Source organism: Orcinus orca, chromosome 2 (assembly GCF_937001465.1).
Source record: "Orcinus orca chromosome 2, mOrcOrc1.1, whole genome shotgun sequence".
NCBI lineage: Eukaryota > Metazoa > Chordata > Mammalia > Artiodactyla > Delphinidae > Orcinus > Orcinus orca.
The window spans coordinates 17,929,419-17,944,132 of NC_064560.1; the positions used below are offsets into that span (position 1 = coordinate 17,929,419).

The 14,714-nt window shown below is 40.6% G+C and overlaps 1 protein-coding gene across 26 annotated transcripts in view; it reads right to left on the minus strand.

Annotated features, from left to right (window-relative positions):
• The window catches only part of PARD3 (par-3 family cell polarity regulator), a 677,665-nt gene that overhangs the window by 415,706 nt on the left and 247,245 nt on the right, over positions 1–14,714 (minus strand). For all 26 annotated transcript variants that reach the window (XM_049705522.1, XM_033439327.2, XM_033439322.2 and 23 more), the window contains exon 3: positions 14,122–14,302. In XM_049705522.1, coding sequence (XP_049561479.1) covers positions 14,122–14,302 — 181 coding nt within the window. The remainder of the gene's footprint in view (positions 1–14,121; positions 14,303–14,714) is intronic.

The following is a 14,714-nucleotide window of genomic DNA, read 5'->3' on the forward strand; positions in this document are numbered from 1 at the left end:
CTGGGTGTGCATTGCCAGCTATGCTACTGCACATCCCGGAAAGGGTAATCATCACAAAGGGTTTGAGAAGATAGACAGTCATAGCTCAAGTTCATCTTTACCATTTCACACAACTACAGGCATAGGTATGATATGAAAGATCATATCCTCCCGCTATGGGGGAGGGAGGCTATACACATTTTTTAGTACAAACATGGTCAAATATGAACATTCTCTTTCCCTCCTTTCCCCAATTCAGCCAGTGTCTAAGTGTTGCTAATCTATAGATTGATTTACCTGTAACATTCTCTCTTCCTCCTCCACTGACTCGTCCCAAAATTGCTCCAGGCCCCTCACAATTGGAATTGCCTGCAGTAAATACCTACCAAACTTGCCTTATTCCACTGTTTTTAATCAATTCAAAACATGTGACTTGTTTGTGCTTCACACAGGTGAGCTCCAGAGCTGGCTCAAACATCTTAGGAGAAAAGTTGAAGTTTTCAGAAATTTTTGAGAGTTGGTCGTTAAACAGAACCATTATTAAAATTTAAATTATATAAACGTATAATTAAATAGATTATATTAAAAACAAGGATAATACTCAAAACACAGCGCTTCCCAGCTCCTTTACTACGTGTTGTTACGTATACTCGTGATGCATCAATTGCATCCACGTGGTGGAAACACTATAATGGCGCATTTCTCTCCAATTCTGTTCAGTGACATGACATTGGGAACTTGAAATTGGCCACAGTGAGAAACCATGGAAATGGGCAAATGCTACAAGCCAGGTCTTTTTTGGTTTCAGAGATTCAGCTGTTAAACAGTTACCAGCACACCAGTGGATGTGGAGACAAATCCCCTATTCCCCTGGAGTCACCAAAAGCACAAGGCACTTCAGGACCGCACAGCAAGTCTGTGCAGTCAGGAAAGACCCACCAGAGAGACTGTCACTTGAGCAGTGCCCTGAGGGATAAGTTGAGGTGAGGCAGGTGGGCAGTGAGGACAGAGAAGCAGCTTTACCACACTCAGAGGGAAACAGGGTGCTCGGAGCCTGAGACCCACCCAAGAAACTCAAGCAAGGGAGCTGAGCACAGGGTAGAAAAGACAGAAGCAAAAGAGTTCTTGCAAACCTTACCAAAACTTACCAATATCAACTGTATTAAAAAATATTGGGAAGCTAAGGAAAGTTTTGAAGCATTGGGGCAGAAGGAAGAGATGTGGGTTTCTCAACAGTCACTCCTGCTATGAGCAGAACGGACTCCAGGGCTGCCCAAGAGAGAACACAGAGAGACGGGCCAGAGACAGGCCCGGGAGCTTTACTTTCCTGATAACAGAGCACTAATAGCAAAAACCTTCTGCAGCATGCCGCAGTATCGTTTTTTATTTATTTATCATTTAAACGCACGCTCAACTAACAGAAGCATTATTAAACACATACAAGCCTCCAATAAAGATGTTAAAAAAATAAAGATAAAAATGCCTCCATCAGATTAAAATATATATATATATACAAGAAATGGTAAATTCTAAACTACGAGACAATACAGATGTATGCAAAGCTTCAGTATTCTGTGTCCCCACGTCCCTGATCATGACCCAGCTGCACAGACCGCCACCGACACCAGCCTTGGAAGGTGAAATGCGGCTCATCAAGTCGCAAGGCTTGGTGAGGCTTTAGGAGCTGGGGCCAACGGCACTAGGGACAGCCAGTTCGCACAGACCCTTAAAGACCCCGGCAGCTCCGGCCGTGACCAAATGCCCCCACGGTGTCCACTAGAGACAGTGCCCTGGCCACTCAGTTTCACCAGGGGCACATATAAATGCTAAGCTCACTAACTGAGATGCCAGTTCTTCTTCACTAATAGAACAACAACAAAGCCCTAACCCATTGGCTGCAAGCCATTATAAAAACACCGTGGTTGGGCTTCCCTGGTGGCGCAGTGGTTGGGAGTCCGCCTGCCGATGCAGGGGACACGGGTTCGTGCCCCGGTCCGGGAAGATCCCGCATGCCGCGGAGCGGCTGGGCCCGTGAGCCATGGCCGCTGAGCCTGCACATCCGGAGCCTGTGCTCCGCGACGGGAGAGGCCACAATAGTGAGAGGCCCGCGTACCGCAAAAAAAAAAAAAAAAAAAAACTGAACAGAAGACAAGTGACCTTGCAAAGGAAAAAATTATAAAGACAAGTGAAAATATGCAATATAATGATACTGAATAATACTCTTTTTCCCAAATCAGGGTTAAATTTTTTAAAAAGGAAGGCTGTGTAAAGTTGCACATTCATCACGATGGTTTCTTTAATATTTTCTGTGCAACAGATGAGGAGATTCATCTGAATGAATGCATCTCCTCTGAACAGGCTGTGCTGACTTTATATCAATACAACATTTATTCAGAAGAGGCTCAGTTTCACCAAAAAGATTTGCTAAGTCAAGCCTCCTAAAGTGCTGTTTCTCACAAATTAAAGGTCTAAGATGCAACATGAAATTTAACAACATGATTAGTGGGTCTAGATGTGACCCTGAACCCATTTACTCAGATGTGCCTTGACTTTTAAAAGGTTAAGTGACAAGTACTACTGTAGTTTGATTTCTTCCATTTTTCAGAAGGATGAAGCATATTTGATGATAATCAAGGTACAGATATAAAGCAGCTGCATTTTCCCACCAAACACCTAGAAAATCTTTTCAAGGAGCAATGGAGTGATAGACAATAAGTAATCGTAGAGAAATGTGAAAAATATTCTTATATTATTTTGATGTCTTAACATTTATTGTGAGAAAATGCTCAAAAATATAATAGTTACCAATAAGATTAGCAGATGAGCTGACAGAAAAAACACAAAATTTTCAAATATGAGTAGCATAAAAACTTGAATCTTAGAACCCACAGGAACTGAAAGCAAATTATAAAAAGCAATCAGAGGCAGGTAGAGAGTCTTCACTATTTATTAGCTTCATCTGATTAATAACTTCCTTAAAAATCCATCTGGGTGTGTGGCATATGTGTGATGTGTACTTATTTCAAGGACAGAGTTTATGAAAGTAAATGAAGAAAAACATCTAGAAAACGTAACATTTCAATTTTTTAGAAACGTAATATATTCATCATACAGAAAAAACTGCCCCATTAGTTTTATGAGCAATACCTTCACGTCATGTAATAATCTTTAGTATTGCTATGGAAATTTTAAGTTAAAAAGCTCATATCAAAAAACTCAGTTTTCAGTCAGTAAAAAAAGACAATACTTAGGAAATATACGAAAATAAAGGCAAGGAATCACTGCAAATCACGCAGGCATGCACACCTTTTCCAGACATGTTTAGTACACCACTATCATGACAGTCCTGACTCTTGCATAAGAAAATAGCTTGCATGCATCAGCATTTGTGTTACCCATGATGGTGAAGCATCATTCATTGTAAATAAGTAAACAGGAATCAAGGTCTACAACAGCCAAGTTCCAGAGAATAAAACTGTGTCAGCAGTAGTTACTCAATTTATTTATAGTTCAAAACTGTTTTTTTTTTTCCCTCTAAGTATATACTCTGTCTTTAAAGTTGGTAAGGGATAACAACCACAACTACGAAACCATTGATAGCTAAACCAAACTTCTCCTCTGACACAATTAAGTCTTATATTAGGACCTTAACAAAAATGCAGCGATTCAGTATGTCTTGATAATAAAGGAAGTGAATGAAGATGGATGACGTAATCATCGAGCAGAGAGCAGTCATTTTAGATGTGGTTTCAGGAGACGTTTTTTCTAATTAAGGGTCTCAATTTTCTTCACTAATAAAGAGTATTGCATTGGCCCCGAATCAAGCATATCCAATTGAGGATACAGATGTAGAAGGTTGTTTGCGAGGTTGCCTTTTAAATTTACAATCTTGCAGAATGTACGAAAATCAAAATATATATAAAATTGTGTTCAGTGGAAAATATTATAAAACATTTCTTCAGTGTCAAAGAAAATTCCTATTAAAGGAATGCTAGCACCCTGGTATATAAAATTTAAAGATCAAGTACACATTTGAACTTGGATCTGTTGCAATTTTATGTTCACAGATATGAAGTCTTTTATCACATTCCATTATTCAGAAACTGAACTGCCAGAGAGGTACATAAAGCAGCTACAGAATAAAGCAGCATATAAGGAAACCCAGAAAGAGGAAAGAGTGCTGTCTTAGAAAACTTTTAATTCTTTAAAAGATTGGTAAACGCCCAACAATGCACTTCTTTACAGGCAAAAGAAGGAAACAAGGTGAATACCAAAAAAAAGGTCTTCAGATGAATGTGTTCATGAAGGCTCATTAGAACTAGTCTTCACTTTAACGCCATTCAAAACAGAATTATTAGAAACTTCTAAAAGAGCTCAAGAATGCGAACTGATGGAGGTTCAAGAATGAAAATTACATCTAATACAAGGCTCCATCAATTTATGTAATCACCTAAAAGTCATTGTTCAGATACTTTATGGAAAGGCCTAGAACATAACTAAACTAAACTAAAGCTTAAAAATACAATAAGTCATGAGGAAGGTAAGAAGGAGAGCTTAAGCAAGAAGAGAGTACATAGGAGATAAGGAAACTGCCCGATGTTTTCAGTATTCACAAATTGCACATAATTTTTCTAATCAAAATTTCTCCCTTAGAGTATAAAAGTCAATACTCTGAAAATTCTTTTTAATTATGCAAGAGAGATAAATATCAAACAAATTGTTACATGAAAGTCAAGCAAACAGAATTATATAATAATGGCTAGAGTGATGTTTTTATAAATATTGCTCTATCTGGCTCACCTAAATTAGAAATGGTCTCAGAGAAATACTTCTAATGAGATGGTTTGTCCCAATGTTCATTACTTTCCTTTCCAATGTACTTACATCAAAATGATCATCACATAAATGTTGTTGGGTCAGACACTGATTGTCGTATCCAGAGTCACCTGATGAGGAAAGATAATGCCCCAAACACAGAGCAATGGAAGTGGTATTTTTTTCACACTACCTCACATCATTAATATTATATATTAACTGTGTATTGTGTAGGCAGAATAAAGGCCCCCAAAGATTCGTTCACATCCTAATCCCAAGAACCTGCCATGTTACCTGACATGCAAAAGGGCCTGCACATGTGGAGTGAAGGCAAAGACTGAGGTGAGGAGATTATCCTCGATTTTCCAGGGGGCTCAACGTAATCACATGAGTCCTTAAAAATGGGAGAGAAGGGCAGAAGGAAAGGGAGGGAGGCGTGACTGCAGAAGGATGGTCAAAGGGATGCAAGGTTGCCGATGGTGAAGATGGAGAAAGGGCCACAAGCAAGGAACACAGGTGGCCTCCAGAAGCTGGAAACGGCAAAGAAATGGATTCTCCCTTCTTTGGGATTCTCCCTTGGAGCCTCCAAAAGGAACACAGCCCTGCCAACCCTTGAACTTTAGCTCATTGAGATCCACATGAGACGCTGACTTACTGTATTGTTTTAAGGCACTAAGTTTGTGGTAACTTGCTATAGCGGGAATGGAAAACTGATAACATATACACACACAGAAAATTACGAACACCCTGCTCTTCAAAATTTATGTATTAACTCTGATCAAACTAATTTCCCAATTTTGAAGAAAAGAGGCGCCGTGTCTTCGATGAGGGAGAGAAAGGAGGAAGGCAGACTGGGAAGCTTTCTGGATGAAGCACCAAGGGCAAAGCCCAGACAGACCGCTGCCCACCTGGCTCTGCCACCCCGCTCAGAGTGGACACATGAGCCCCAAGCCCTGCCCATGCATCACAGGCCCATTCTCAGGATTCAATGCAGTTCTGCTCTATGATTTGTGACGCATCTTTTCTTCTTTCTTTTTTTTCTTTATTTGGCTGCCCCGCGTGGCATGCGGGATCTTAGTTCCCAGACCAGGGATCGAACCTGTGCCCCCTGCAGTGGAGGAGCAGAGTGTTAACCACTGGACCCCCAGGGAAGCCCCTGTGACTCATCATCCACCTTGCTTCTGCCTCCCATTCCCAAATCCCCTTACTCTGATTACATAAGAACGGTTATTATCCAGCATCAGTAGATACCCCCATCCTACTTATGCAAACTGATCACCAGCTGGTTTTTGTTGTTCTAAGTCATAAATCTTTAGGCTGCAACATCTCTGCCAAGCAAGAGAATATTCTTTTCCAATGCATTAACACAAATTCTATATTTAAAATAAACACTTCTCAAGCTGATCTAAATAACAAATTAACCAGTGGATCAGCCATGGCACAAACTGACATTTTAATTAAATGTGATGATGGGCTGAGTGAAGTAGTAATCTGAAATGCCCTTTGGCTCCTGTTCTTTCCATATTATGATTGGTCCTAGACGGTTCCGGTTGTAATTTTCTATCTTTAAACATGGGAATTATCTCTACAAAATGATTTATTTTCCTGAAGGTACATGCTGCTCCTATACCCCTTCCATATATAACCTTACTAAATATCAGCCATAGATATGTGTATCTGTACATACAAAGACTTATTACTAGGGTACCACTATAAAGACAAGAAAACGATGCTCGTATAATACGGTCAAAACACAACTGCAGCCCAGGCAACGAGCTGCTGTAATTGCTGTATTTACTCTCAACTCTGTAAGAAAGAGTTGAAAAAAATAACACAGAGTGGTTGCTTAATCCCCAGAACAGATAGAAAAGGGAGGGTAATGTAGAAAACTGTAGGGATAGAAAACTTTCTACAACTTTCAGAGAGAATACAAATGGAAAGGCATTCCACCAAGGAACAGGCAGTGTGACAGTACCTGAGAATAAGCCAGGTCCATGGTCTGGACCATGTTTCAGACCAAAAGAGAGAAACAGGAGGTGAGGTAACGGAAGCACAGTCCCCTTTTTTGCAGTTATAAAAATTCTAGATTTATTTAAGTTCTGTCAAATGCCAACTGGAGGGAAATATGTAAAGGAAGCATCAAATCTAAGCCACAGAAAGTGCTGGATAGAGATCTCTTTGTGAGAAGGCGCTGTCCTCTCTCACGTGTGTCCTGGAGCACACGATTTCATGCCGCTATGCGCACATGCTGCAGTGCCCAGGCTCTTTACTAAGCAGAAAAACAATTTGCTGAAATGTAGGCAATGAATTGATAAATAATAATTAATAAATGGTTAATTTATAAATCAATATAAATGAAATTTGTAAATACAAAATAGTATAATGAATCAATACACTGATTTAGATGTAAGGTGGTTTTTCTTCAAAACATGGCTATCACAGGGACCACTAGCTGTCCATTTCAGGGAAAAGGCAGAAGGGGTGAAAACCTCAGGGGCACATTTACCAAGCACTCTGTGTCCCTGCAGGGCTGCCTCTCGGTCCCTTCCCATTTGAGATTCACACAATGAATCTGAGAGATGAAGCCAGTCTCTAGCTGGAGACAGGAGCAAACAGAACGAGGAACGCAAAGCCACTTCTGACATTAAAAGCGATGAAAGAATAAATAAGCAAACACAGTTTCAAGAAGATCTATACAAGAGATCTGTATCAAGAGCAGCAAGAAGAAAAAAGAAGATGTTATCTGCCAGGATTTCATGATGACAAAATAATCCACATATGGGTCTCTCTGTGACATGTGCTAATAGAAAAAACAACCTAGATACCTGGTTAGAATGTAGAATGAAAATGAAAAAGAAAGCTTGTTTACAATCTAATCGTGTCAAACATTTTCATACAATTATTTTCTCTATGTAATGCACTTCTTATTGCCATTTGAAAATGGGCTTTCTTGCTTCAATTTAAATTGTACTTTCTTAATATATCCATAGCTTTATCACTTCTACAAATTTTCAAGTGTCAGTAACCGTTTCTGCACCTGATAAACAGAAAAAAAATCGGACACATAAGATATATCCCCATACAAAGGCAAGACTGCAAGGCAGGGCCCCAGGGTCAAGTAAAATATACTAGCCAAGGACAAAAAGAAGTGAGAAATACAGAAGTGACTGGACAGTGGAGACATCTTAGTGGGGTGGGGAAGGAACCTGTAAAACTATTCTTCCCTAGATTTCAGCAGGTGTGACAGATACAGAGACTTTGTGCACAAGGGGTCCAGTTCCATAAGGTTTGGGGTGTGGAGATCTCACACAGGTGGTGCCGTGAACACTACAGGAAGCCTTTTCAATGACCAAGGACCGCCTGCTAACTACAGGCCAAAGTCCATCTAATTACATGGGGCAGAGTTTCTAAAATATATTCCTCCTCCCAGTGGCCCAACAGTCACCACTATTAAGTGTAAAATACTGTATACATCTGTGTGGAGATTTTTTTAAATTAAGTACTTCACAAAGATGTAACTGAACAATGTAGGAAGTAAATGATTATTCTGCAGAAAGATAACTCGGAAATACTGGTGTCAGACGGGAAGTGCAAAGATGTTCTGACTTCAAGTCTGGTGTCTGGAAATGCCACAATGGTACCCTGACATACAGTAAGTGTCCATACGTTTTCGGCAATAACTCCTCTTGATGGTTATGCCATAAGCACAGACTGTGTTAGTTCACTCCACTGAGCCTCAGTTTCCTGATGGTAAGTAGGGGAGATGGACCTGGAGGTTTCCTAAGGGACTGCTCCATCCTACAAAGATGTGGAAACCTGTCCCCAGCATCCCTTATGCAATACAGTATACTTATAGCCTCTGTGGGGAGAATCCATGCACATGTCTAGATTTTCGTGTGCTCTGTGGAAGGAAAGGATTCCTGGGTAAAGGAAGCAGATATAAATGACACAGTATGATGAAAAGACTATGCTGTTACCTTGTGGAGTGTTAAGTTCCAATGTAAAGACCACATATGAAATGTTTCAGCCCAACGAAGCAACTGATCGCTTACATTTTATTAGCATTTTAAAACCTAACATTTCTTGTGTTCTGGTGTGGGGAAAATATATCTTGTTGTGTCCCCCCCCATTTTTCTTAATGGATGACCACATGAAAAGGCAAGTTTAAAAATAATTTTGCGGGCTTCCCTGGTGGCGCAGTGGTTGAGAGTCCACCTGCCGATACAGGGGACACAGGTTCATGCCCTGGTCCGGGAAGATCCCACATGCCGCGGAGCGGCTGTCCCCGTGAGCCATGGCCGCTGAGCCTGCGCGTCCGGAGCCTGTGCTCCGCAACGGGAGAGGCCACAACAGTGAGAGGCCCGCGTACCGCAAAAAAAAAAAAATTTAAAAAAAATTTGCAACCAAAATCACCATATGTTGATTGCTGGTTACCTCACTGGAAAACTGAAGGATGAAACACACATCTTTGTGATACCAGCCATCAACAAAAAAGAAGGCTTTCTTTATGGTATTGAAATGCCATCTCTGGAACAAGCATCTTGGTCCGCAGACAGTGTGCCTGCTGCCGAACTGCTGTCGCCTGACAGCCCGTCTTATCTGCCAAATTGCTCATTAGGCCTGGCAATTGTCACCTGCGCCTCCAGTTCATACTCCAGCAGGGAATAAACATCAGTCTGCTCGCACCATCCTCGGCAGCAAGCTTCCAACACCCCCCTCAGTAGCCCGGCCCCCCCACCTGCAACCCTCCAAACACACTCACCTTGTATACACACCATTATTTTTAAAATGTCAATTCGGCTTCCAGCTCTTAGAAGCTAGCTTAGCTTAAATAAAGCAAAAAATACAAAAGACAGAGAACATGCAACATAAGCCCCGTATTACAATGTGAAGTGGGCTGACCAATAATTCACTTAATTATTCATGCCAAAAAAGAACACATAAACAGTCTGAATGTAGTGAAGAACGCTCATTTCATGGAGTATTTCTGAGTGCACAGGTGACAAGAGAGCAGAGCAGATCAGAGGAGTCCTCTTCCAATGGGATCTGACCCATCCAACCTTGACTGTAAGTCTGAAAGGAGAGTACTCCAATTTATAAATAAACAATAGAGGTACTGTGGCAACCAGAACAAAGAGGTAGCTGAGAGTACTCCAGGCTCTCTGTCTTTGCTGCTTCCACTGATTGCTGCCAATGAGCGCTCTGACATTCAGAGGCGGATCGATACACAAAAAAGATACAAAAGAGATACTTTGTGGGCAAAAAGCACCAAAGATATGAAACAGAATGTCTGAAACCCCGTAAAACAACTTCTGATGGAATACTGTTTTTCATTTTGCAGAAGTAAAATATTCACCACCAACCCTGCAATTAGCTAGAAAATTACAATAATTACAGCAATTTTGTATCCCATCTCCAATCCAATTAATAGATATATGACCTTGTCAACATGTAATAATCAGATTGCATCTACAACAAAACTGGATGGGTTTTATATGCTGAACAGAACTTGCACAGTAAGAAGGTAATTATTTGAAATACTGAGAATGCCATTTGTATGCCATGCTCCACTTCACAAGTTAAAAGGAAATACAATAGGAATATTATTTCTATTTTCAGTATATGTTTAAATAAAATCTGGAAAATAGTATTCTAATACCAGGTAATGTTAAGAGAATAGGTCCCTAAACCAAAGATCTTGGATCTCGTAGCAAGAAAAAACCAATCCGTATATTCTTGAGTAAGAAAAAAAATTTAGAGCTCGAGAAAGAGGCGGCGGGGTCGGGGGCACCTAACTTTGACACAAGCCTTGTACAGCAGTTCTTTTTTTTCTTTCTTTCTTTTTTTTGTGGTACGCGGGTCTCTCACTGTTGTGGCCGCTCCCGTTGCGGAGCACAGGCTCCGGACGCGCAGGCTCAGCGGCCATGGCTCACGGGCCCAGCCGCTCCGCGGCATGCGGGATCCTCCCAGACCGGGGCACGAACCCGTGTCCCCTGCATCGGCAGGCGGACTCTCAACCACTGTGCCACCAGGGAAGCCCTGTACAGCAGTTCTTGATGTCTCTGTAAGTTTTCAAAGTTAGGGAGCTAGTAAAATCTTACCAATTAGTTAAAGAGCACCATTTTCAGCAACATTTTGCCAGACGTGGATAAAAATTAACTATAAAATTAACACAGCTCAGAAAGGTTAAAAGACAATCTAATCGGATACTTTGTTTCTCAAAATTTCTACAGCAATTCTATTTCTAGGACTTCTTCCTGCCAAGGAATCTCGAATCTTCAGTCTGGCTCTTCCAAAGGAAATATTAAATCAGTATTCTGGGATGAAAAGAAATCCTGCCATCATTCTAAAGCCAGGCTATCCCCAGAATGTTTGATCTCTATAAAAAGCCTTTGAGAATTAAAAAATAAAAAGATCACAAGTGGGGGGAAAAAAATGCTAGACTTGGTCTCAATGATCTGCTCCAGAAATTGTGCTCCTGGGCACAGTAGGTCTCTCTAAAACTGGATTTGTGAACAATAAAAATACAGTTAAACATCTATCACAGAACCGTGAGGTTTAGAGAGCATGGTTCGGGCCTCCCTGGTGGCGCAATGGTTGGAAGTCCGCCTGCCGATGTAGGGGACACGGGTTCGTGCCCCGGTCTGGGAAGATCCCGCATGCCGCGGAGCGGCTGGGCCTGTGAGCCATGGCCGCTGAGCCTGCACGTCTGGAGCCTGTGATCCGCAACGGGAGAGGCCACAGCAGTGAGAGGGCCACGTACCACAAAAAAAAAAAAAAGAAAAGAGGAAGAACATAACTCCTTGATGGCAAGGACTAGGCCATATTAACTCAACTCTGAACTCGGATCACCTCGCACGAGGCCTGGCCAGCACAGACCTACTGTTGTTTTATTTCCGAATGAATGGTATTAATACTGTAGAAAATGACTCATAGGTATTGGGTAACTTTCACATAGTCACCAAACCTTGTATTTAGTAAATGTTTAACACGCATTTACCCAGTGCCTGCCAAGGCCATAAAATCTAAATAACGTTAGCAAATAAAAGTCAGAGCTTCTTGCTCTGAATATTTGCATATCTTCCCACTGATGACTGCAAGACAACACATATGCTTCAAGTGTAACTTCCTTTTCTCAATTAAAACAAGGTAAAAGCGATGTCTGGAGTTGAAAACAGCATTTAAATTTTAACACACAGAGCCAGCCAAATATGGGTGGTGGTGGTTTAAAAATCTTGTTGAGTCAGTGAAGCCAAAAGATATAAATGGGGGACTTCCCTGGCAGTCCAGTGGTTAGGGCTCCACACTTCCAATGCAGGGGGCCTGGGTTCGAGCCCTGGTCGGGGAACTAGGATCCCACGTGCCACACAGCGTGGCCAAAAAGTAAAAAATAAATTTAAAAAAAAGATATAAATGGATGGGCAACAAGCCATTGAAATTCTTCTTAACCTAAAGACAGGACTGGCCTTTCCTCCAACACATTTTTAAGGTGCAGCTAAATTAAAGGTGCACCTTGCTTTGTAAAACACCTGAATAAAAAAACCACAACAGTAACACAGCAAAAAGCTCTGTATTTCATTATATACATTAAGGTGTAATTACTCACATAAAGACGCTGTTTTCCAAACATCAGGCACCTATGAATCCTTGTACTCTTGTTTCATTAAAATCTTCTTTAAATCAAAACTAGGCAATCCATTTCTTAAACACAAGCTTGTGCCAAGAAGATAATCATTAAGGCATGGACTTAATGAGCTAGTATACAATAAAAGAAAAGAAAATGACCTGCACACCCCCTACATGTTACTTCATATACCATACATGGTATACACCTCACCTTTTGAAAAACACTGCCCAAAGTAAATCGTACGTAAGATTTTTTAAGTAGTGTATCCATGTAGTAATCAAGTTACTTCCACAAAATCAGTTTAAAATATATTTGTTCATGTATGTGCACAAACAACCTACGTCTCCTGGATACAAGGAAAGGTCCAGCTAAAACACCTTACAGTGGCTGTTAATGTCCACACTTCCTTGGAAACATTTTCCACTGTGCCCAGCTCTCACTACGATTATCCTTGTCCAGGTGATAGAAAGCAATTTTAGAAAGTGGTTAACATTGGTCTGCAACCATACACGACCCCCTGGGCATCACATACATATCCCATCATGCAATGTGCCTTTCAATCCTCTACATCTCTATATGGCATACTTTCCCTGTGGTTTCTGATAGATCGTCAGATTTGTTAACTGTTAAATTGACGTATATATATATATACACATACATATATACATACATACACACACACTCACTCTCTGTCTCTCTCTCTCTCTCTGTGTGCATATATATATAGAGAGAGAGATTCTCAAGGGACAGTGGAAGCAGAAATAGTTTATGAACATCTAGAAGCAAATTACCAAAATGCTACAGACTGCTACCAATGTGAAAAGTGGGGACAATGATGCATTTTATAAGAATAAACTATATATTCTAAAAATTATCTAACTATATTCTATATATTATTTTATATATTATTACCTATCTCTATGTGAAGATCTACTGAAGACCACATCACACAAGACTAAATTTTCCACTTGAAAAACTGAAATGTTTCTAGATAGATGTGCCTGAAAGATAAATGATTTTTAAGTTATAAATTTCTTGAAATAGGCCTTCTTAGTCTTAACAATTGTTCAATGATAAGATTATACAATTACAAATGCTAAACAGAATGTTTAGCAGAAGCTCTTCACTGTAAGTTTGGCAGGAATGGCTGCAGAATTCTTCCAGCTAGTGTCCTGGAACTTGGGCACTAGGGACCCTAGGATCCCTACTATACACTCACTAAGACCAATCTTTTCGTTTCCTGAGAGGGCACCTAATAGCAACTCTTCCAGATCCCTGAAGATAACAATCCTTGAGGTCCCTTCAGCCCCTGTTCTCCAGATAAAGTTCAAGTAACTGTTATAACCAACTTGATGGTCAATCCAACACACTGTGTTTGGTTTCAGTGGAAGGATGTTGATTATTTCTATCTGTTCTAGCGTTCATACAAAACACATGGAAAGAAAAATGCAGGTAGTATAAGTTTAACTATTATCCTTATTTACCTTTGGTGAGCAATTAAAAGTCTACCAGTCCAAAGTAAAGTAAGGCCAATCTATGAAAACATAAAGAATCTTGCCCCCCTCTCTTGCAAAAGACACTTGCCCAGGTTCTAAACTTAATCAGTTTTTGATATAAACAGACAATGAATTCCATTCACAAGAGCATGGCTGGATAACACAGTCAGCATCCCCGTAACTGAAGACGAAATATGCACTCACTGGCACGGAGGACTGAAGGGGTGACCTCGATCTCACTCGTTGCTTGGTAAGGCTGGAAGGCTGAAACACTGTTGGTGCCGAGCTCACTGCCAAACATCTCCGGACTCTGGGTGCCTGTGGAGCTGGCACTGGTGCCGTCACCTCCGTGATGCGGGTCCTGCTCATCAAACACTGCTACCAGCTAGAAATGACAGGTAAATTTGCAATTATAAACAACGGCATTTAAAATGACAACCAACAACTTACACCACCTTTGATGTAAATCTACAGAGGAAAAATATGGATATGTACACACCCAGGAATGTTATGTTTTAGGAAAAGAAACTTCAAAGAAATAGTCTTGCCCTGAGTTTTGATGCTTTATTTTTATATTTCTAAGTCATACACTTCATATGCAAAATTCTCTGGGTGAAAATAAAAATAAAACGGTTTTATATCACAGAATGCTTAAGGGGATGGAGTGGATTTAAATCTTTTTGTAAATGATATATCAAGTGGAAAAGAAAGTGCATATATACCTATATATAATGCATATACATGATATATAGTTTATCCAGCAAAAGGTATAAGGGACCCTTCATATGGCAAGAAGG